Source organism: Schistocerca americana, chromosome 4 (genome assembly GCF_021461395.2).
Source record: "Schistocerca americana isolate TAMUIC-IGC-003095 chromosome 4, iqSchAmer2.1, whole genome shotgun sequence".
Taxonomy (NCBI): domain Eukaryota; kingdom Metazoa; phylum Arthropoda; class Insecta; order Orthoptera; family Acrididae; genus Schistocerca; species Schistocerca americana.
In genome coordinates, this window is record NC_060122.1 from 103,807,291 (window position 1) to 103,830,186 (window position 22,896).

Here is a 22,896-nt window from a genome sequence, read left to right on the forward strand (position 1 = left end):
CAACAAGGCCATAAGGGGTTGTGTACTGCCCTTGCATGAAATCCACCTTACTGATTCCTGAATTTTTGCAGTGGAATTGGACCAATTAATGGACACTGTGAACTCCTTCCAGGAATCTCTCTTCTGTTCTTTTATCAGTCGGGTCCCATGTGCTCTTGCATAAAGGTTTTCTGTAGATGGATGATGTTTGAAATTCCGTAGAGCTGTTCGTCTGGCTCTGAATGCCAACCAACACTAGTGAATAAAAGATTCTTGGTTTTACAGCTGCATCAATTTGAATAAAATCCTCAAGCTTTCGATGGCCATCTCCGCTATCGTCTTCAGAAATTCACTGACTGCCAGGGCTGCTACGGCTTCTCACTTACATAGGCATGATAACATCATCATCAGCCAGGGGCAGGTGCCACCTGACATCACCAGTGCTGCCGCGGGCAATAGCTCCGCTAGCTGCCCGGGTTGACTTATGTGCGTGTGCCACATTGGGTCAATCTGATTGGTTGCTGATGCTGTCATCATGCCTATACAAGCAAGAAACTGTAGCAGCCCCAGCAGTCAGTGAATTCCCGATGACTATGGCTATCGAAAGCTCGAGGATTTTATTCAAATTGACACAGCTGGAAAACTGAGAACGTTTTATTCACGTATGCCGTCGTGACAGACTCCAAGGACATGAACCAACAGTAGTCATTACACCAAGATACAGGTTGTCATCTGAGGTGATTGCTATACTGGGGGTGATATGGGCTACTGTACCCTGTGCACACCCTTTTGTTCAAAAATAGCCTTTCGATAGTACAGCAACCAATTTGCCCTCTGAATCATCCATCTTTGTGGTCTCGTGTCTACCACCACCAGAGTCGGCAGACGGATTCACACTGGGAAATGGTCATTAGAATATAAATCTGTAGACTCTTTACACTGAACTGAGTGCTGGGGAGCAAAACCAAAGGTCAACGGCTGAAAAAGAGCCTCAGCTGTGGGAAAGTGTCATCTGACCCGAGTTCAAAAGACAGACAGTCTCAGAATGGACAAGTTGCTCGATAATTTGAATCCTGCACCAAGAGATACTGAGCCCCACAGCATATTGTGTGCACTGAAGTCCCCCCACAGGGAGGAATGGGTATGGGACAGCCCACAAGAGTTCCATCAGTGCATCTGCAAGGAATGTAGATGCACTGACTACAGATAACACAGTGTGATGTTAAATGGTGCTAGGACTTTCATGGCAACTTCTTGTATGGCCATATTAATAGGGACATCAGAGGTGTGGCATCTGTCATCAATGGGAACAGACACTCCACCTTTAGCCCTGTCTCTGGTAATATTGTCCTTCCTGTAGAGAGTAACCCCTTAATGCAGGTGTGCGTATGACTTTGAAATGGGTTTCTTGCAATCAGATGTAGTTCAGTTTCTCCTGGCCAGGAGGTGTAATTCTGCCAAATGTGATCTGTATCCATTTTAATTCCATTGCAACACAGGTGTCCCTGTGGGAGCCATTGATTAGCGATGGTTAGTCTTGCCTTTCTCCCTCAGATGCAGTATTTTATCCAGGTCAGGGGTAACGTTAGTTGGTGCCCAGCTATCCGGTTCCTCCAATTGGAAATCCATATCCTCAGGAGTAAAACTCCCATCTGAGAGGGAGAGAGCTCACCGGGCCGAAGGTTTAACTGCCAGTTTGAACTACTTCGTGACAGACTTTTTCCTTACTTATGGGGGGAGTTGTTTGCTTGGGTTGAGGAGACAGCTTGGTAGGCTTATGACGGTTGGCAGCAGTATGTGGCTTAGCCATCACCGATGGCTTTTGAATGATTTCTGGTTCAACTGTAGAGTTTTCCCATAGATACACAAAAAAAACGTGTTCGTACTTGAATCTGTGGTCAGTTTGTGTGAAGGTGTCACACTTTGTGACTGGGTACTTAACAGCCAATGCAAAAGTAGCAACAAAAACTGGAGGTTGCTTAGCTTTGAAAGCTTTTTTAGCTTTACCACACATTATGTGTATCATGACTTTCAACTGCTGCCTTTTCCTTTCTTCATTGTAAACCTCACACTTGCTGCTCCATATGGGGTGATCCCAAGAGCAGTTTTTACATTTCCGAGAAAGTGTACAAGAATTGCCCAATTCATGAGCTGAGCCTCCATAATTTCCACATGCAGTCCTCCCATTACATCCCGTAGTGGTATGGCCAAATCTTTGACATCCGAAGCGTCACACCGGATTAGGAACAAATGAACGAACCTTAAGACAGAGATAGCCTGCAAGGATGTGTTCACGTAATTCTGTACTACTAAACGTTAGAATAAATGTTCCAGATCTTTCCAATGCACCAGAGGTTCTTCTCATACATTTCTGCACCTCAATAATGCCCATACTTTTCCATTCTCCACAAAACTCTGCAAGATCCATCTCGATTACATCAGAACAGGTAACCACGCCTTTCCAAAAGTTAAGGGTGTCATTCAAAACAGCCGTGACTGGATAGTCACCTAAGGCCTTACATATCCCAGAAGCTTAGATACTTGGTTTGAAATAGCAGTTTCAACTAGAAGAGTTCCATTATGAAGTCATTTAAACACTTTTTAGGGACCCAGCAATACCTTCCAATGTCTTGTGAAGGCATTCTCAAACATTTCCCCTATTCTCTTTATTGCAATGACAGTGTTATCGCAACTAATGGCCTGTTAAAGTTGTTCTGAGACTACTACTCCAGGGGACTGACCAACCCAGCTCTCTGACGAGTGGGTGTAGGTACTACCTCACAGTACACCTGTCCCGTCAGTAGTAGTTGTTTGATGAGACCGTTCCATAGTGATACCAAGAGACACTAGGGATACCAACATCGACCCAGACCGAGCTCTGCATGCCTGAGCAAGCCTTACACGACCAGGGGTGGCAGGTACCTCAGGGGTTGCTTGCCAGACTATTTTATCTCCACAGCCATTCACTTCACCGGCACCTAACATACTTTGAGGGTTTTTTCTTAATAGGTGTGTGTGCATTCCTCGCAGTCCAGGCAGTGAAGCCAAGGCCCCCATTCTCCGAAACATACAAAATCCCATTGCCGCACCTCATGGTGGTCACTGAAGCGAGCTGGAGCTTACGGTAAAGGACCAGCGACACTTACCAGTTCCCAGCTCAGGAAACCAGGGTCTCCTAGCCTGTACCCACCAAACGAATGCTGAGCCCCTAAGGAGCCATTATTAAAAATATGGAAGCTAGTAAAATCTGCTGACCGCAACTGTTTAAACCAAAATGATTTTTGGTTTTAATAGGGATCAAATAATACGTATAAAAATGAATCTCAAATGAACACACCATACCTGGAAAGATACCTGAACAAATTCATGTACACAAATGGCACACACTGCAATATGCCCACAAGTACAACTTATCACAATGGTCCTTGCACTCATTTCAGAAATCTCCAAACTATAGACAGCTGTATTGGTCGCAGGTTTGATACTATGCATGGCTTACATCTTAACAGATTTGAGTCAGCAACTGACAGCCAAACAAATTTCCAACTTTGTTACAACAACAGTAAAAGCAGCTATAGCAATACTGACAGCATTCATTCTGGAAACATCCCCCAGGCTGTGGCTAAGCCATGTCTCCGCTATATCCTTTCTTTCAGGAGTGCTAGTTCTGCAAGGTCCGCAGGAGAGCTTCTGTAAAGTTTGGAAGGTAGGAGACGAGATACTGGCAGAAGTAAAGCTGTGAGTACCGGGCGTGAGTCGTGCTTCGGTAGCTCAGATGGTAGAGCACTTGCCCGCGAAAGGCAAAGGTCCCGAGTTCAAGTCTCGGTCGGGCACACAGTTTTAATCTGCCAGGAAGTTTCATATCAGCGCACACTCTGCTGCAGAGTGAAAATCTCATTCTGTTCTTCTTCTTCTTCTTCTTCAGTCCAAAGACTGGTCTGGTGCAGCTCTCAATGCTACTCTTATCATGTGCAAGCCTCTATCTCCGAAGAACTATTGCAACCTACATCCTTCTGAATCTGCTTACTGCATTCATCGTTTGGTCTTCCTCTGATTTTTAGCCTCCACACTTCCCTCCTGTACTAAATTGGTGATCCCTTGATGCCTCAGAACGTGTCCTATCAACCAATCCTGTCTTCTAGTCAAGTTGTGCCACAAATTCCTCCTCTCCTCATTTCTTTTCAGTACCTCCTCATTATTTATGTGGTCTATCCATCTAATCTTCAGCATTCTTCTGTAGCATCAAATTTATTGTCCATGTTTCACATCCATACGTAGCTGCTTGTAAACAGCTGAGGATACACTAGAGATTACAATGGCTAAAGCATCACTATCACCATCAGTATCAACAACAAAACTTGCAGCATCTGCACCAACTCCAGCAAAAACGCCAACATCTCCAGCACAAACAACTGTAGCAGAAGTAGTGCCAACAACAGCAGCTGTAGCAGTACCATCACAAACTTATGCATTTCATAACAGCAGCATCAACAGTAACAACTGTACCATCAAAGGGAGGGAAGGGAGCTACAGAAGAAGAAGAAGAAGAAGAAGAAGCAGTGTCACATGTCATGGGTAGGTGGAAAGCAGACCCTCAAGCCTCTCTGCCTAAATGATTTTTTGGTCTAAAGCAGCAAGAGGAAGAAGCCCACAAGATTAGTAGTGTAAAAGATTCTATAGACACACTCCAAAATGTCCAATCTGAAAGGAATAAAAGTGTTTATCTTAAAATTTACTGCTAATTTGAATATGAAAGTGGTAAAAGATAAAGAATTTACTGTAAGGAAATGATAGATTGGTATTTGCCATCACAAAGTAAGAAAGATCACTGGAGTTTTAATTTTTAGAATTTATTGTAAATAAAGGATAGGTTTTATATTTTTTTGCTTAAGTGAATATTTGGCTACTGAACATTAGTCTGTGGTGGTACTGCTACAGCTGCTGCTGTTAGTACTGCTTCTGCTTCGGTTCTTTGTGGTGGAGATGACGACAGAGGTGCTGTGGCAATCTGTTAACTAGTCACTCAGTTGCTCTATTATGAGACTGGATTTAGATGTTTTTCTTTGAACAGAACTTTGAAACTGCTGATATATTTAGTGAAAATTTTAAGTCAGTAATAATATCCTTCTATAAATCAACTAACGTTATCACAAATACATTTTTAGATAAACTAGACACGACATTAGATGTATTAGAAGACTACATGGACACACTATGTTATAGTACATGGAGATCTGAATACAGATTTTGTTACAACACAAATCTACTAAGACAGTGCAATTTACCCTCTCAATCCACCCACAGAGACCACACCTGTCTGGGCAATATTTTGGATTTAAAATTACAGAAGAATTGTGATGACAGTGTTCCCATTTGCAGATCAAAATCCTATACCCTTACATTATAGTAGTAGGTCCCATCTTGATATCAAGAATATAACTACACCAGTCACAAAAGTTATCAGATGTGTCACTGAGGATAAAATTATCAGCTTTTGTCATTCTCTTACTGAAAATTGGTTTGGCTAATGCTATGGTGACATTTCACTTTATGTTATGATATGTCATTTATATAAATGATATGCCCTCTAATTCTACAATATTTCTGTTTGCTGATGACATTCGCTTGGTAGTGAAGGACATTATGGGCAACATTGGCTCTGTTTCTGATAGGCTACTGTAGTTTGTGATGTAAGTTCATGGCTTGTAGAAAATTAACTAAGGCTAAATCACAGTAAGACTAAGTTTTTACAGTTTCTAACACACAATTCAACAAAATCTGATGTTTTAATTTCACAGAATGGGCATATGATTGGTGAAACTGAACAGTTCAAATTTCCAGGTGTTCAGATAGATAGTAATCTGACATAGAATGTTCAGGATCTTGTTCAAAGACTTAATTATGCTATTTTTATTATTTGAACGGTATCTGAAGTAACTGAACAACACGAAAATTACTCTACTTTGCTTATTTTCATTCACTTATGTCATATGGTATTATATTTTGGGGTAACTCTTCCCAGTCTAAAAGGATATTTTTGGCTCAGAAACTGGCAGTTCACGCAGTATGTTGTGCAAGTTCGCAAACCTCTTGTTGACCCCTGTTCTCTAGTCTGGGCATTTTGACATTGCCCTCTCAATATATCTATTCTTTATTGTCGTTTCTTGTTAACAATATCAGCTTATTCCCAAGAATAAGCAGTTATCACTCAGTTCATACTAGGTGGAAATCCAACCTGCATTTGGACCGCACTTCCTTAACTCTTGTGCAAAAACGTGTGCAATATACTGGTGCATCCAGTTTCAATAAGCTACCACAAGAATTCAAAAACCTTAGCAGTAATCCACGCACTTTCCAATCTAAAATGAAGAATTTCCTCATGAGCCACTCCTATTCTGTTGAGGAGTTTCTAGAAAAATTAAGCTGATTCTTATGTTTGCCGATTACATTTACTTAAACATATGACTTTCTTGGGTTTATGAACATTTTATTTTATCTATTATTAGTTTTATGTTGTAATTTCATATGCTGACACGTTCCATGACCTTTGAGATTTGCTCCTCAATTTGGTCCTACAGAAATAGACGTGTAAATAAATTAATATTTGACAGGTTTTTTGAGGCATTTTTTAAAGAATTTACTGAGAGTTTTTCCATATAGATATGCAAAGTAACTGACAAAGTCTTCAAAAACCAAAGTTTCAAGCAGACAATATCCATGTTCTACCACAGAGCCAGGCAATTTTAAAAATCAAGTTATATTGTTTTGCAACGTATACAATAGCTCTACAGACTGGCCATGACAGATTAGACCATGTTAAATCTAGGAATAAGAATAAAGGCCACTGTGGAATCCAAAAAAGCACAGTTTTGCGACTGGAGTCAGCACAGGTTGTTACCATCATCTGGATGGTGCATTATCTGAAGGAGGCCTACTACTAGAGGATAGAACCAGTTATACTTTTACTCAATGACTGTGCAATCAAGACTTTCTTACTAATTTTAAATATGATCAAGATCCAATAGTAACTCAGTTTTTGGGCAAAGTGTAGTTGAATAATACCGAAAACAGCCACCAGCTTGAGAAAATTACTTTATTCAGTAACATCATCTCTAAGACCTTCTGACTACTCTATGACAATTGGTTCAAAAATTAACATAGGTGATCAAATGACCAATTCAATATTCAGCTTCATAATATATGAACTCTTATTGCACACTATTTGCATGCCACAAACAGATGCAGGTAACTAGTGTATCTGTTTGCTCATTTGTTACCTCACAAATAACACTGCCTAGCCTGCCCATTGTTAACTGTGACAGGAAATGTGTGACAAACATTCAAAACAACATACAACGCAATCCTACCAGAAAATTATCTACCCATATCATTGTGTGGTTGATGATTTTAGAACACACACAAGTAACAGAACTAGGTGAATCTATATCATCCTCATCTCTTGCCCAAAGGCACTCTTTCAGTGAGGAATATACTTTTATACAAATGGTTTCAAAACATCAGAAAACAAGTACTTAGTGCACTGTTTAGAGACTTACATGTGATGAACCCATTAGGCCTACTGAATAATTTCTGTACAGTATCTAAATCCCAAAAACTAACACAGCAAAAAAAAAAAAAAATTCTTCAGGCACTTGAATAAACCAAAATGTTTGTCTTATTATTACATGGTGAGAAAATGTAACTACTCTGTTTAGCAACCATCTATGTATTACAATGATTGATTGCAAAATTCACAGCTATCGAATAAAGCCCATTTCATCCACTAACAACAAAAGAAATAGAAACTTAAGTGACGGGTCAATTCGGTTACAACCAACATGAATTTTATGGGAGAGTTGGATTCAACCTAGTTCAACTACTAGCTTGACTATGCTCTAAATTGCAATATCAATGGCATGAAATGTTAGTTAATAAATTACACATTGATAATTGCTATCGGATTTACATCCCAACCCCAACTATAACTGAAAATAATAGTAACTCACTAATTCCAACGGATTTTCAAAACCATAGGCACTACCTCTCTAAATAATACACCAAATTAACTGCTGTATTTGAACAGGTGAAAATTAATGTGACATTTCTGTTTGTATGCGACCAGGAAGCTACATATCTTGAAACACCGAAGATCTACCTCAATGAAAAACGCGTAATTACTCAACTTAAATACGACAAAATGAGAAAAAATAAAATCATTGAAAAATTATCCAATAACACAAAAAATTACTCAGTAGAAACAAGCAATATAATTTACAAATACTTACAATTGCCTACACAGTGTGTGTTCTCCATTTTTAATTTCGATATACTTTGGTTCGACATTCGCTATGCAGTTCCCTCAGCTTGACACAGCAACAGTTGTATTACAAACGCAGGCACTAGTGAATGAACTCAAATCTTATTTTTTGCGTCACAATACCGCAGGGTTTTCAATTAATCCCATTAATTAGCATTTGTTCAAACAGGCCATACGCTCGATGCACTCCATATTGTATACCATGAAGTTGCCCAACACACCTCCTACAAAGAACACAATCTGTCAAAGATCAAAATGACATGAGGGGAAAAAGTTATTCTTGGTTCCGACCAAAGTTATTCACCATCTAAAAAAACCCAGAGCCGATCAAATCATATTTTACAATCTGAGGAGATAGCATAAATCTTTATTATACGTGTATATCCGAGAGCTGTCAAAAGTCAAACAAAAATTAATAACTACCATATTGTGAAAGATATTTAAACTGAGAAAAATTGTCCATTTCGTTTATCATTATTACGACAGAAGTTACATATCAGAAACATAACGCTATGAACTCTTGGGATTATTTTTGATATGGTTAGCAAGACTACGTTAAGACATGAAATCATTCACACAGTGACACTTCTTCCTGACATCTCTATGACGTATGCATACCCAGTTTCGACCACCGGGGATGTTTATCGACTTTCACGGTCGAATCAACACGGAGCGCGGTTAGCACGAAGCTACGTGGTATACTTTCTCTCATAACTTAATAACTATTAGGAATAATACCACTGGTCGCTGTTTCCAATACTCATTAATTTCAAGTAATAAACTGCGGCTAATCAGGATATGCATTTCAGATGTGCTGTCTGCAATTTGCACAGTAAGAGTGTATGCCTCATAAGGATCAATAAATGGAAACTTATTTAAAGATCACACACCAGTGGATAAAGCACATCTTGCCTCATCTTATGCAATTTGACCTCTTTATTGACTTCTTTTTAACTGCGCTGTTCATTCTTTTGAGAACCATATGCATAACATTATGACGACTAGTCACGTACACAAAATTAAACGTACTTTGCATAACACAACAGTAAATGTAGTATTATATATATATATAATAGGCAAATGTTGTCATCAAAAATCTGAAACAGTTTTTGATCGATTTGGTTGACTTTTTGCACAATACTCTAACAAATATTCAGAAACACAGACAGGGCCCATACATTTTTTAAACCATAATGTACTAGTTTTTAGTTAAATTCCTCTATGAAAAGGAAAATGCTGTGCTGTGAAGATATGTGGTTTAGTTTTCTTCCTCACAGCATGTTTTAACTGTGATGTCAGGACATTTAAATTATCATAACAACTGTTTCTCTTATTTATGATCTTTTCCTTACATATAATTTTAAATAAAATGTATATACACAACATTGCACTGCTTTGTTTTATTCCATGCAGTCAGTTTTAACAGCAGAGTTGTATTTATGACTTATCAGATTGTGATTTGTTTATTATTTAGCCTATATGGGTCAGATTGTGATTAGAATACTACTATGGAACTTGAAACATCTGAAACTTTGCAATACCAACCATTAGCGGATTAAAACAATATGAAATACTGTCATTGGAGACACTATTCTCACAATTCCAGCAGTTGGAGATGTCTCTCTCTGTGCAATAACTAATCAACTAGCTCCCAGAATCAAATATTTTTTATTTTTCCTTTTCTCTAATTATTAATTATATGAATTTTTTCTTTTCCTTGTTAGTAATAATAAATTTGTACATTGCCACAGATGATGGCAAAGATAGGCTTTTAAATTTACGTTTATAACACAAGAGCAACAGCCAGAGAATACTCAATTTTTTAACAACTTTGTTTCAGTTTTGCTTGAGAGTTATGTTTTACATCCCACACAAAAAGGACATGTAATTTTTACTTGTGCACCAACAATGTGTGTAGGAAATTCTGTGTGTGTATAAAAGAAAATATACATGTTACAAGTTATCAAAGCCACAAAATATTCTTATTTATTACACTAATATTCGTTCACAAGCATGACCTTCGCCTGCAATCATAAGAACAGGCAGTAATTTCTTCCATCCTGGAAGACATCTTGAAATATATATGTGCCAATAAACAGGATTTAGTGGATGGACTGTATGATCGGAAACCACAGAAAATTAGAAGAGGTAAATTAATGATATCATAGTAACGTAATTGTGATTTCTTTTACATATATATATATATATATATATATATATATATATATATATGTGTGTGTGTGTGTGTGTGTGTGTGTGTGTGTGTGTGTGTGTAACAATTGAACAATTGCCTTTTTGTTAAGCCCCAAGTTTGCTGCAACTTTCAGTCATTCTAAAAATCTATATCGATAGAGTAAGAGAAATTATTATGATACATTATTCATTTTTGTGGCTTTAGTATTTGTGCATTGCATTATATTTTTCTTACACTCTGAGGAAGACTGTTCATGGAACCAATATAGTTTCAACAAGAATCCGTGCTTTAATCCCAGTACTGCAAGTAGTAATCGTCACTCATTATGTAAATGTCATGCCAATTCATATTCTTTGTGTTAGGTGTTGGGCTGCCTCATAGTATGTTTATTCCAAATCGATCAGCACAATTAGCGACCAATTTCCCAGGACGAAGTCAGAGCTAAACATGAAAAGACTTTTTCTAACGAATGTTACATGAACATAACCAAAAATTTTGTCATTATTGTGTAAAAGAAAAATTAATTTTTGTCTATTTTCTTATTGTTTGAATATGAGTGCAACAGAAGCCATATTATATTAACATGAGGAGCAGAGAATTAAAAAGACCACTTTATCTACCAATGGGAGATGTAAGTGAGCTGCTTAACTACGCAGAGAAGGTAAGAAATTTGCACAATAGCTTGCATGATGACGCTAAGTAACGCCTCTCTTATCGTAGCTTGCTTTCTTTCCTTTTTTCTCACGATTTCGCTTGTAGTAAATTTATTAATCGAAAACACTCTAAAATCATAACAAACTTTTACTAAATAGTGCAGCATAAATTATTATGAAAATTTAAATCATTTGTGTCGTAATATTTTTCAACAAATTAACAAGTATTTATCGAAACGTGATTTCATAGGAAATTGCAGGTTTCAGGTGCAAGACATATTTACATAAAAATATTTCTACTGATTTCATTAAGTTTTTGATAACTGCTAGTACAATCAAATTGGCTGACCAAAAATTACCCATTGTTGATCAGAATTCAGAAGGTGACATACAGCTAGCAGGAAGCTGACAAAAATCAGATATAGGTGTCACAGGTGTAACAAATGGCAGCATGATGACTATCGATAAGACTGTTTAACGCATCTCCAAAAGCGATAAATCGATGCTGAACGAAATAGAAGAACGTGAAACAGCAATGTATTTTAGAATGAGATTTTCACTCTGCAGCACAGTGTGCGCTGATATGAAACTATGCCCGCAAAAGGCAAAGGTCCCGAGTTCCAGACTCAGTACAGCACACAGTTTTAATCTGCCAGGAAGTTTCAGCAACGTATTTTGACAACATAGGACAGACTCCAATTATCAGTAATCTGAATATTAATATGCAAAGTACAACTGATAGCAATGATAATAGTACACCAATGAGCTGTTACCGCAATTACTGACAACTGTGAACACTAAATCCCATGATATGAACAAGAAATTCAATACAGTTGCACAGCAGCTTAGTAGATTGAACACAAAATGTAACGGTTTTTCACATTTCAAAACAGAAAAAAAACAGGTTTTGGAAGACTCCAAAATAGTGTCACACACAGATTCAATGATCTGACAGAAACTCTACACACAGAGATATCTGAAAATTTAAAAGAAATGACGAAACAATTAAAGCAGCACGTTATTTCTGAGGTTAAAGGGAGTCTTGATGTTTTGAATGAAAAGGTAGGTTCAATTAGTGACGCTGAAGAACGTGTAGAAGGTGAACTAAAGAAAATCATGGACACAAATAACAGTATAAGAGCAAATCAAAAAGAAATATGTAATACTATAAAGAAAGTGACCACTACTGTCCACAAGCTACACAAGGACTATGATGGTTTACCACTGCCAGTAGAAGAGTTAACATTAATAGTAGAAACCTTGGAATTAGAGTCTGAATGTGCCGAAAGAGAACCAACTCAGATAAGCAAAAATTATAATATAATCATAAAAGCAGAAGCAGATATCTTAGATCAAAGTAGTATATTAGTGCAGAAGGTAATATCTGAATGCAAAGTATATGTAGATGTTGTAAAAGAGGCCATGAAGAAAAGGGAAACCGAATCATCAAATGAAGTAGGTCAGGTTGCTAGTATTCAACTACCTGTGCCTAGTTATCCACATCTGGTCACAAGCCCGATAGCGAGCACAAGTGAAGATTGCAAAATCCATAATTTACCTACAGCAGTAACTACAACACATGCGCAATTACCACACAGTGCTCTGCATACTAGTAACAACACACCGATGTCAGATAATGCCACATGTGTAAAATCCATCTTCGCTGATGGAGGGTTGTTTAGACATAGGCAGGTTTCCCATGTTTTCAACAGACGGAGAGCAGATGAATCAGGTAGTTTTTATTAGTGCATTCCACAACGTACTTCTGCATAACTGGACAGAGGCTTAGAAGATAAGATTTGTTGTTGGTAACACCCAAGGTGACGTTCTTTTGTGGGACACTGAAATGGCTGAACGTGGTCACAGCTACGAGCAAGGTAAGTCTTTCTTAGACAAGTACTGGTCGGAAGCCATTCAAGAGAGATTAAGACATTAAGTCTTTAAACCTGCTCCATTTAATAGCAAGCATGGAAGCGTGTGGGGCTATTTTGAAAAATATTTAAATAAAACCAAATTTTGGACCAATCCCAAATCACAGGCAGATGTATTGGAGATATTAGGGAGCCGACTTCCGCCTCAAATAAGGGAAAAACCACACCAGAACACGACACTGAGTACTTTTTGTCAGTTTTGGATTGCATTGACCTAATTTATGAAGAGGCACCATGGCAACATAAAACAGCAGATAAATGAACACCTGAATCCATCTTTGGAAACCAACAAGTGAATAATATTGTTACTATACAACAGGCATGGCAACCATATCTGACACAATACATACAAAAAGGGAATATATATGGTAATGGGAATCGGAAAAACCAGAATTAAGCGAGGTTATCAGAACAACAAGAACAATTACAACGGACAAGCAAACTGCAGTACTCCAGCGCAAGGGTATCCACCGTCCATAAGTGATAATGGCCACCCGATGCAGTGGCAAGTGGTCGGCAACAATCAAATGCCACACATTGTGCTGTAGTCAACCTTGGACAACATAATAGCACGAACTATAATTTCGCAATTCGGGAAAGGATTGGTCACATGCAACAAATGACCGAATTGACGTAACACAACACACGCCGTACAGCTCACTGAAATTGCTCTGGTCACCAAAGTCAATGCTCCTGCACCAGTGGAAAACACCAACCGGTCGCAGTGAGACCCCACACTGCCGACCAGGTATGGAGTGGGGCAATACACTAATAAACACATGTTTTGTGAGATACAATGAACAAAGTGGCATGAATAATGATTTATATCAAAATGAGGAAGAAGTTCACGAAAAGTTGTACAAAGAACAGGTACAGGCAGTTATAAAGACAACGATATTTGACATGGATGTAAACTTAGTTCTAGACACAAGTGCAATGACTAAATGTCAACTGAATTTTTCCAAGAGTTAATGCAAATAGGAAAAAATGCAAAATTCTCATGTTCCCAGTGCAGAATTGTAGAATATAGATGGTAGAAAAAAATCAAAAGTAGTGAAGTTACAAGCACTTATTCCATTGAAAATAGTATGCTTTATTGTCAAATGGAATTTCCTCATCACTGAAAAATTAATAGTAAATTGCTTGATTGGAATGGACACATTTAGAACCTATAAGATGGAAACTGATATAGGAACGGGTAAATGCTACATCAGGGTAAACTAACAGGTATTTTCCATCGATTTAGTAAAAACATCAGACAAGAAGGTCAAGCAGAAGGAGGAGTCTGATGTAACAGTTCAATTTGTATTTCCTACTGTATTATTTTTAAACACTCACTATAATGAACAAGTGTCAGAATCAGATATAAACTAAGAAATTGTAGAGCAAAAGGTAAGTGAGTCAAGCATCTTAAATAAATAGGAGCAACACGAACTTACAGGTCTGTTATTTAATTATGCACATGTATTTGGAAAACAACCCAGAGTTATCAAGGATTATCAGTACAAAATGGATGTTAATCCAAATGAAACTTTTTGTGTATCATCATATCCCATTCCTTGGACAAAAAGAGAGGCAGTCCGAGAAGAAATCAATCGAATGATTAACTAGGTAATCATTTAACCTTCGTTTTCATCTTTTTATAGCCCCATATTGCCTGTAAGTACACCGGATGGATCGGTAAGATTGGTTCTGGATGCTTGAGATATTAATAAGATCCTAGTACCAGTTTGAATCAGGCTTGACAACCTGGACACACAACTGTGGAAGCTCCATAATACCCAGTATTTTACCACACTGGACCTCCGAAATCTACTGGCAAATAAAACTCCATCCAGAAAGTATAAAGTGCACAGTTTTTGTATGTGGTGGTAGAAGCTTTGAATTCTGATTCTGCATCCTGCCATTTGGCCTGAATATAAGTGGAGGTGTATCCATCACAGTATTAGATAAAGTATTAGGACCAGAGCTTCTTAGCAAGGTTATGGTCTATGTTGATGACTTGTTAATCGCCACCCCCACATTGTCAGAACACATTCGGCTGATTGAGCGAAATTTTACAACGTTTTTCAGACTACAGGGTAACAGCTAACATAAAAAAGTCTGACATTGCTAGGGAGAAGCTAAAATTTCTTGGTTCCATTATCTCCAAACAAGGTATCCTCCCTGGTCCTAAGAAACTCGATGCCATATTAGCTGCCATGCACCTAGGAACAAGAAACAATGTAAAGCTTATTTGCGATTAGCGTCATTCTTTCATACCCAAACAACTGACGAACAGTGACGCCCTGCTTAATTTATTACACAAAAGCAAACCATGGCTGTGGGATGACAAGTGCAAAGAGGATTTCAATAATATTAAGGTGGCATTAGTGAATGCAAATACGCTTAGTCACCTGATATGGAGAAGGACTTCTGTCTGTGCACAGATGCCTCCTCGCAGGGTCTGGGGGCATGTCTGTTCCAGATGAGAGAGAAAGACGGTAAGATATTGCCAAAGGTAAATAGTTTTGCTGGCCACACATTAACTGAAGCAGAAAGATCATACTCTGTATGGAAATTAGAAAGTATGGCAGTTGCCTGGGCAATAAAAAATTTGAGTACTTTTTATGGGGTAAGATTACAAAAGTGTATTGTGATCACCAATACATTTCGTTTTTGTTGACATGCAGATTACTGCACAGGAGATTGGCAATGTGGTGTCTATATCTGCAAGAATTCAACTTCGAAATTAATTATATCAAGGGCAGTCAGAACATCATTGCCGATGCTCTATCAAGGTTACCCCAAGGTATAGATGAATTTAGCGAATTTTTGGAACTGGATTCTGAGATAAGAACTTTTCTTATGCAAAGTAAAATACTGCAATCTGATTTCAGTAAGTTATGTAAACAAAAAAAAAAAACATGCAACAATCGGACGTAAAGAAAAACTAGTATACGAAGGCCACAAACAGGTAAAAACATGGTACAGAGACAATGAGTACTTCAAGTACTACGAAAATGCATAATGTGTCAGAAAGCAAAACATTCTAACTTTTCTAAACACATTGAGCTTCATCCAGTTTTAACTAAGACTCCTCGAGATTTAGTATCTATGGATATAGGTGGCCTCTATCCAAGAGGTAAGGGTGGAGTAAAATATGTAGTAGCACTATATGATGTTTCAACAACTCATATTAAGACGTACATTGTACATAGGGCAACAGCGACCTCAATGAGGATAAGGATCAAAGAAGTTTACTTGAGGAGTTATACTAACTGATAATGCCTCATATATCACAGGACAGAAATGGAAGGAATATATGAAATCACAGGGTATAAAACACATCTTAGTATCAAGACTCCACCCTGAGACATAGCCAGTAGAAAGAGTATTCAACGAATTTAATCGGTTCATAAGAACATACACACCACACACACACACACACACACACACACACACACACACACACACACACACATACAAAATGGGTAGAATATGTCACACCTTTCATGCAGGTCATTAACAATCTGACAAATTCTTCCACTGGTTTCACACCAAATAAATTAATGTTTTAAACCAGACAAAAGGACGAATGGGAGTCACCCCTACCAAAAATACAGCCATGAGAATGACATTGGAGGAGAAAATTAAACAAGCAGTAATCACACTGGAAAAGGGGGGAGGTGAATATAGGAAGAAACTGAAGCATTTTACACAGTTTAGTGAAGGCCAACGAGTTCTGTTACAAACCTATCTTAAGTCAATAAAAATAGGAAAGTTACACAGGAAGTGCCAATTACGTTAACAGAACCGTATATAATTTCCAAAATCCCATATCCTAGAGTTTATAGATGATTTTTGAGAGGGTGGGTCAAGACAAATGTCTCTACCCCCACAAAAACTTAAAGGCATTTGTAGAATAATCATTTTTGACACAAGTATTTTTACTGAAAATAACTGTACACAGTTTTTGAATGTGGCGGTAGAAGCTGTGAATTCTGCATCCTGCTATTTGCCCTGAATATAAGTGGAGGTGTATTCATCACAGTATAGGATAAAGTATTGGTACCAGAGCTTCTTAGCAATGTTATGGCCTATGTTGACATAGTGTACATAACAGTAATTTAATTTCTGTTTTCTTTTGAATACCAGTGTAAAGGAAACCTGTTTAGATGTGAGATTTTACTTGTATTTTGATATATAATGTAGCATGAAGTAGCGTGTAAGTGAAATTGACAGAGATATTAAACAATACAGCACTTTGCTTGACACAAGGAGTGGTGAAGCACAGAAGAGCTTGATACACACACTGTGGTGTAATCACAACAGTGAGCTATGTCAGCAAACGAGGTGAAACCAATGACTCCTTGACCTTCTTGCCTGACGTTTTTATTAAATCGATAGAAAATACGTGTTCGTTTAGCCTGAAGTAGCATGCGCATGTAAACGCGGCTGCAGGAGGCTTAATTGTGAGGCAACTAACATGATAAATAACCGCCAACTAACGCAATTAAACGTAACTCGCCCACACACATATTTATAAGAATTATATACATGTAGGACGAAAGAAGGAATTACTATACCATAAGTATAAACTTAAGGTGGACTACATCATATATATATATATATATATATATATATATATATATATATATATATATATATATATATATATGTTGAACTAAGGAAATGTTTGTGAGACTACGATTAATATCTACCTAAAATAATAATGTTAACCTACTACATACAGATATGTACAGGTGTTTACAGAAAGTGAACTGCAGGGCATGTAACACACATTTAAGGATATGAACGACGACAGCTAAGATGACAGCAGGATACAGAGACGAGGAGCATAAATATCTCATGCTTTATAGAACTTTGTAGATACTTTTCTTCACACCATAAAGGACTTGTACTGGGCAGAACAGGTGGATAAAACGGCTGCATACTGACGTGAAAGAATGACTGAATCAGTGGCCACTGAGCTATTGCACATTTAGTTTTAAATTGATTTTAAGTTTTTTCTTTTCAGTGACCAGTGCATCAACATAGTGTGAAAGAAGAAATGATAAGCTTCAAGAGTGGCAAGGTAACATACAAGTTTAATGGGCAGCACCTCAAGTGAATAAAATTCAGTTGTAAGAAATATTATATATGATATTGTACCATTTCTCTGGCGCGTTGTGTATCCGGCACTATCGATAGCGACTTGTATTTCTGTTTCCGTCTGGTTCGGCCTGCGCAGGCGCTGAGGCAACTGCTGTCCTCTGGAGCGTTTTTCGCGGGGCGCCGCGCGCGCTTGGCTCAGTAGTTGGATTCGCACCGAGCTGCTGGTATTTTGCCTTCCGCCCCGGCACGGAGGTGTGGTCTCGTTGTTATCGGGCCTCGTTGATTTGGCCGTTGGGCGGTGTGGCGTGTTGGTGACGTACTGTAGAGGACAACTGATGGATCCCCGCACGAGATCGCTCGAGGTTCTCTGCCTCTGAAAAGGAGGCACGGAGGTGTGGTCTCGTTGTTGGCGGGCCTCGTTGATTTGGCCGTTGGGCGGTGTGGCGTGCTGGTGACGTACTGTAGTGGACAACTGATGGAGCCCCGCACGCGATCGCTCGAGGTTCTCCACCTCTGAAAAGGGTGCCACGATATCGCTTGTGTTTCCACACATAGGAGTTGTAAGGACTGCAGGGCAGGCTTTCTGTGTGTTTGCTCTGTCCCGTCTGCTTGGCGGGGTTCGTTTCACCTTACTTCAGCTGTTGTTTATACTTTCTGCGTGATTCCGTTTTGGCCGGAGTCTACGTGTCGAGTTTTCTGCTGGTGTTTACCCGGTCGTCCCCGCCGTTTTCCCACCTGGGGGGCAGCTGTATCTGTTGGTGGGAATTATTTGGCAGTGTGTGTTTTGCGTGGACCCGGTGTGCTCACGCGCCCTGATTCTGAGTTGAAATTACTGTGGTCAGGCTGGCTCGGTTGGTGGAGTGTGTGTTATTGGTTTTCTGGCTTGCTGGGGACTGCGTGCGCGCCTGTTCCGTTTTGTGATGTGGCAGCAGTCTGACATTTTTATGTGTGCTTTTTAAGTTGCTAGCAATTGCTTTTAGCCTTGTGCTTACTTATTTTATTTAAATTGCTGGGCATTGCCATTTGCTTGTTTTTTTACTCTTATTTATTTATTACTCTTATTTATATTGTGAGCAGCAGAGGCCACTTTATATTGCTTTCATTGACCTTGTGAAAGCGTTTGATTTAGTGAGCAGAAATGGGCTTTTCAAACTGTTGCAGAAGATTGGATGCCCACCTGAACTACTACAGATAATTGTCTCTTTCCACGAGAAAACACAAACAACAATTTGCTTCAACAGTAAAACATCAGAAGCATTCCCTGTTAATAGCAGTGTGAAACAGGGGTGTGTGTTAGCTTCTACATTATTTGGGATTTTCTTTTCCCTTCTGCTCAGATTTGCCTTTGAAGACTGTGAGGAGGGAGTGTATCTACATACAAGGTCCGATGGAAATCTTTTCAACATTGCTCGCCTCAAGGCCAAGACCAAAGTAAATACAGTTGTGATCCATGAGTTGTTATATGCGGACGATGCAGCTCTAGTAGCGAACACAGAAGATGAGCTGCAGTATATAATCAACAAATTATCAAATGCCTGTGAAAAGTTTGGTCTACTCATCAGCCTTCAAAAGACTAAGATCATGGCGCAGAGCACTACCAACCTTCCGTCCATTAGCATTGATGACAATCCTCTCCAGATAGTTGATGACTTTACCTACTTGGGATCCACAATATGTAGCAACTTGTCCATGGACACTGAACTTACTAACAGAATCGCAAAGGCATCATCTGTCATGGCTAGATTGAAAAACAGAGTATGGAACAACGGACTGCTTACCACGAAAACTAAATTAAAAGTCTACAACGCTTGTGTTGTAAGCACCTTTTTCTATAGCTGTGAGACATGGACATCTCTTTCTAGGCATGAATCTCGACTCAACAGCTTCCATCTCCGCTGTCTCCGGAAGATCCTTCAGATCTCTTGGAGAGATAGAGTACCCAACACCGAAGTCTTTCATCGTGCAAGCACAACCAGCATCTTTGCACTCCTGAGTCATCGACGTCTAAGATGGTTGGGACATGTCAGGCGCATGGATCCTGAATGGATACCGAAACAGCTGCTGTACGACGAACTTCAGGAAGGTGTGAGGCCAATGGGACGACCGCATCTTCGTTTCAAGGACGTCTGCAAGAGAGACCTGGCCAAGACCAGAATCAATTCAAGTCGCTGGGAAAGCATTGCAGATGACCGTGTCAAGTGGTGAGTAACTGTGTGCAACGGCGTCAAGCTCTCAGAGGACGAACGCACACAGGAAAAAATCAGGAAGAGGACAAAGCGAAGAGACAGAGCGGTTTCCGTTCGAAGTCCCTCAAATTTCACATGTCCAAACTGCAGTAGGGACTGCCACTCTCGAGTGGGACTTTTTAGCCACAGCAGACGCTGCAGACTCTAAACCCAGCATGCTACACCATCATCCCTCAGGGATGGACAGATGTCATTATTATTTGTTGTGCCAGTTAGCCCTAAGATGATGTCAGACATTGATATTTGTCAACCTTATTTTGGCTACTAGCGCTCAGGTCCAATATTGCTGGGCCTATCCCAGATTTTGTCATTAAGTGAGATCCTTTTATACTGTATTTTTAGTAGTAGGTTTGGCAAGTGCACTTGCTTATGGTATTTATTATGTTCCCCCCCCCCCTCTTCCTCCTTCGTGTAAACTGATTTTGGTAAGATTGCTAGGTGGCCTGTCTTCTTTTATTACCTATGTAAGTTTGTCCACTGCCACAGTCATAACATGTTTTGTCCGGCAAGCGACCCATGTTGGCTAGAGTTTGAATGTGGTCTGCGCTGTTGAAATCAGCAAACTTTAGTCATGTATGTGTTGTTGTGTTAAGGGTTTTAGGGCATTTTTAAATGAGATACCTTTTGGAAATTTTATCACTCTTTTAAAGAATGTATAGGAAGGAGTAACTTCGACTGAAAATTTAATTGTAAATTATACATTTGTGCTTCACATTATAAAATTTAACTGTATTAGGTGAAAGTATGTAGTTTAATGCACAATGATTATTTGTTAATGTATCAAATTGTAAACAGTTTGTTTGGCCATGATTCAAATGACACAAATAAGTTTCTCTGTTTACCTGTGGCATATAACATTTTTATTACCTCGTATTGTAAGCAGCTTGATTTGTTTGTGTCACTGTAATTTGTAAACCACAGTGTAATTTATTACAATTAATTAATTGTTTGGGGAAATAAACCTTGAATTGTTTGTCCCCTTTTCATTAACCGAATCCCATCCAAATCGTCCAAACAGATATGAATGAATGATTCAAACGATATGCAGTAGCAGTCCAGTAAGTGACGTCATAATGATGTAGATTTGATGCTACCGAACAAGTAAGGGGCTGACCTACATGTAGCATACAGTCACTGCTTCAGAAAATGCCAACACCCATTTTTCTCTTTACAATATCTATACGACAACATTTATGGTAATTAAACTCGTCATGAGTACTTAAATTTCACATCATGTGAAGTAAACAATGTATGTTTCATGTAGTGGGAACACAACAAGAATCTGCCATGAACAATGCTTCTTGTAACATGATATATGAGTTATGCATCGTTTCCTTAGTAATCTGATAGGCCTGTAGTCAAATAGATTCCTTCCTTCATTCCTAGAGGCAATGCTAAGTGTAATTTGGCAAGCAACTGAAGGTGTAGATGCTGATGCTTTACCACCTGCTCCAGAAATAAATAACAAGCACATATGAATAATGTGATAGAAATTATGTATAATGTTTCTTATGGAAAGATTTGTGATACCCTAATGTACAGATATATATATATATATATATATATATATATATATATATATATATATATATATGTAAGGACGATCGATGTAACTGAGGTTATGCATGTTTATTCTATATTATGAAATTAAATGAATCCATTATTTGCAAACTAAAATGATACGACTGTTCTTGAAAATAATCAAAGCTAATGTAGCGTTTTAAATATTCCTAAAATGAAACTCAGTATCAAGTAAGTGTGAGTGGAATCTCAGCAGTAACATGTAATATATGACTGTATTGAAATTGTAGCTGTGTAAATAACTATTTGTTTAAAGAGTAACAGCATACGAAAGCTGACACTTTATACAAAATAAGTGATTAATAAAGTTGAATGACAATTAGGCAAGGAACTGTGGTAAAAGTGATTTTTTTTCAATATTGTAGAGTGTTGATGCTAGGTATGCGTGTGCAAACTTACAAAATTTTTTACTAAACTACACTCAACTCTGAATAAATAGAGTGTTTTATAAGGAACTTACATTATTGGTGGGCGCTGATCGACTGATTTCCTCTCTGTTGTATAAGCCTTTTATGATGTGTAAGCAATAGGCCCTGGGCTGTAACATTGGAGGCCTTCTGTCACAGCATCGAAATTACCACAAGCACACACACCGTTTCCAAGAAATGAACAAATGTCTGTGGAGGAATCCACAGAGCAAGACACGATCACTTTGCAGTTCCACCCTGTTTGAAATGGACACACATGAGTTAACAGGATTCAGCGAGGATGCAACCATTTAAGTCCCAGTGCCAGGCTGCCACACATGTGGGTACAATAATGAAAGAGACTAAACCAAGTGTTGTTGAATATGCAAAGTATCTGATATTTGTGCCCCTTTTTTTTAAACTTGTTTTCCTTTCAATTATTTGTATTAGTATATGTAGATACAATAAGGGAAAGCTGACATCTCCACCTG

General features: G+C 38.5%; 1 protein-coding gene across 1 annotated transcript in view; it reads right to left on the reverse strand.

Moving 5' to 3' along the window:
• Nucleotides 1-8,550, reverse strand: part of LOC124612504 — a 60,150-nt gene extending 51,600 nt beyond the window's left edge. Inside the window, exon 1 of the mRNA XM_047140745.1 lies at nt 8,265-8,550. Within this exon, the coding sequence (XP_046996701.1) occupies nt 8,265-8,322 (58 nt within the window). The 5' untranslated portion in view covers nt 8,323-8,550. The remainder of the gene's footprint in view (nt 1-8,264) is intronic.
• Nucleotides 8,551-22,896: the final 14,346 nt, after the last annotated feature.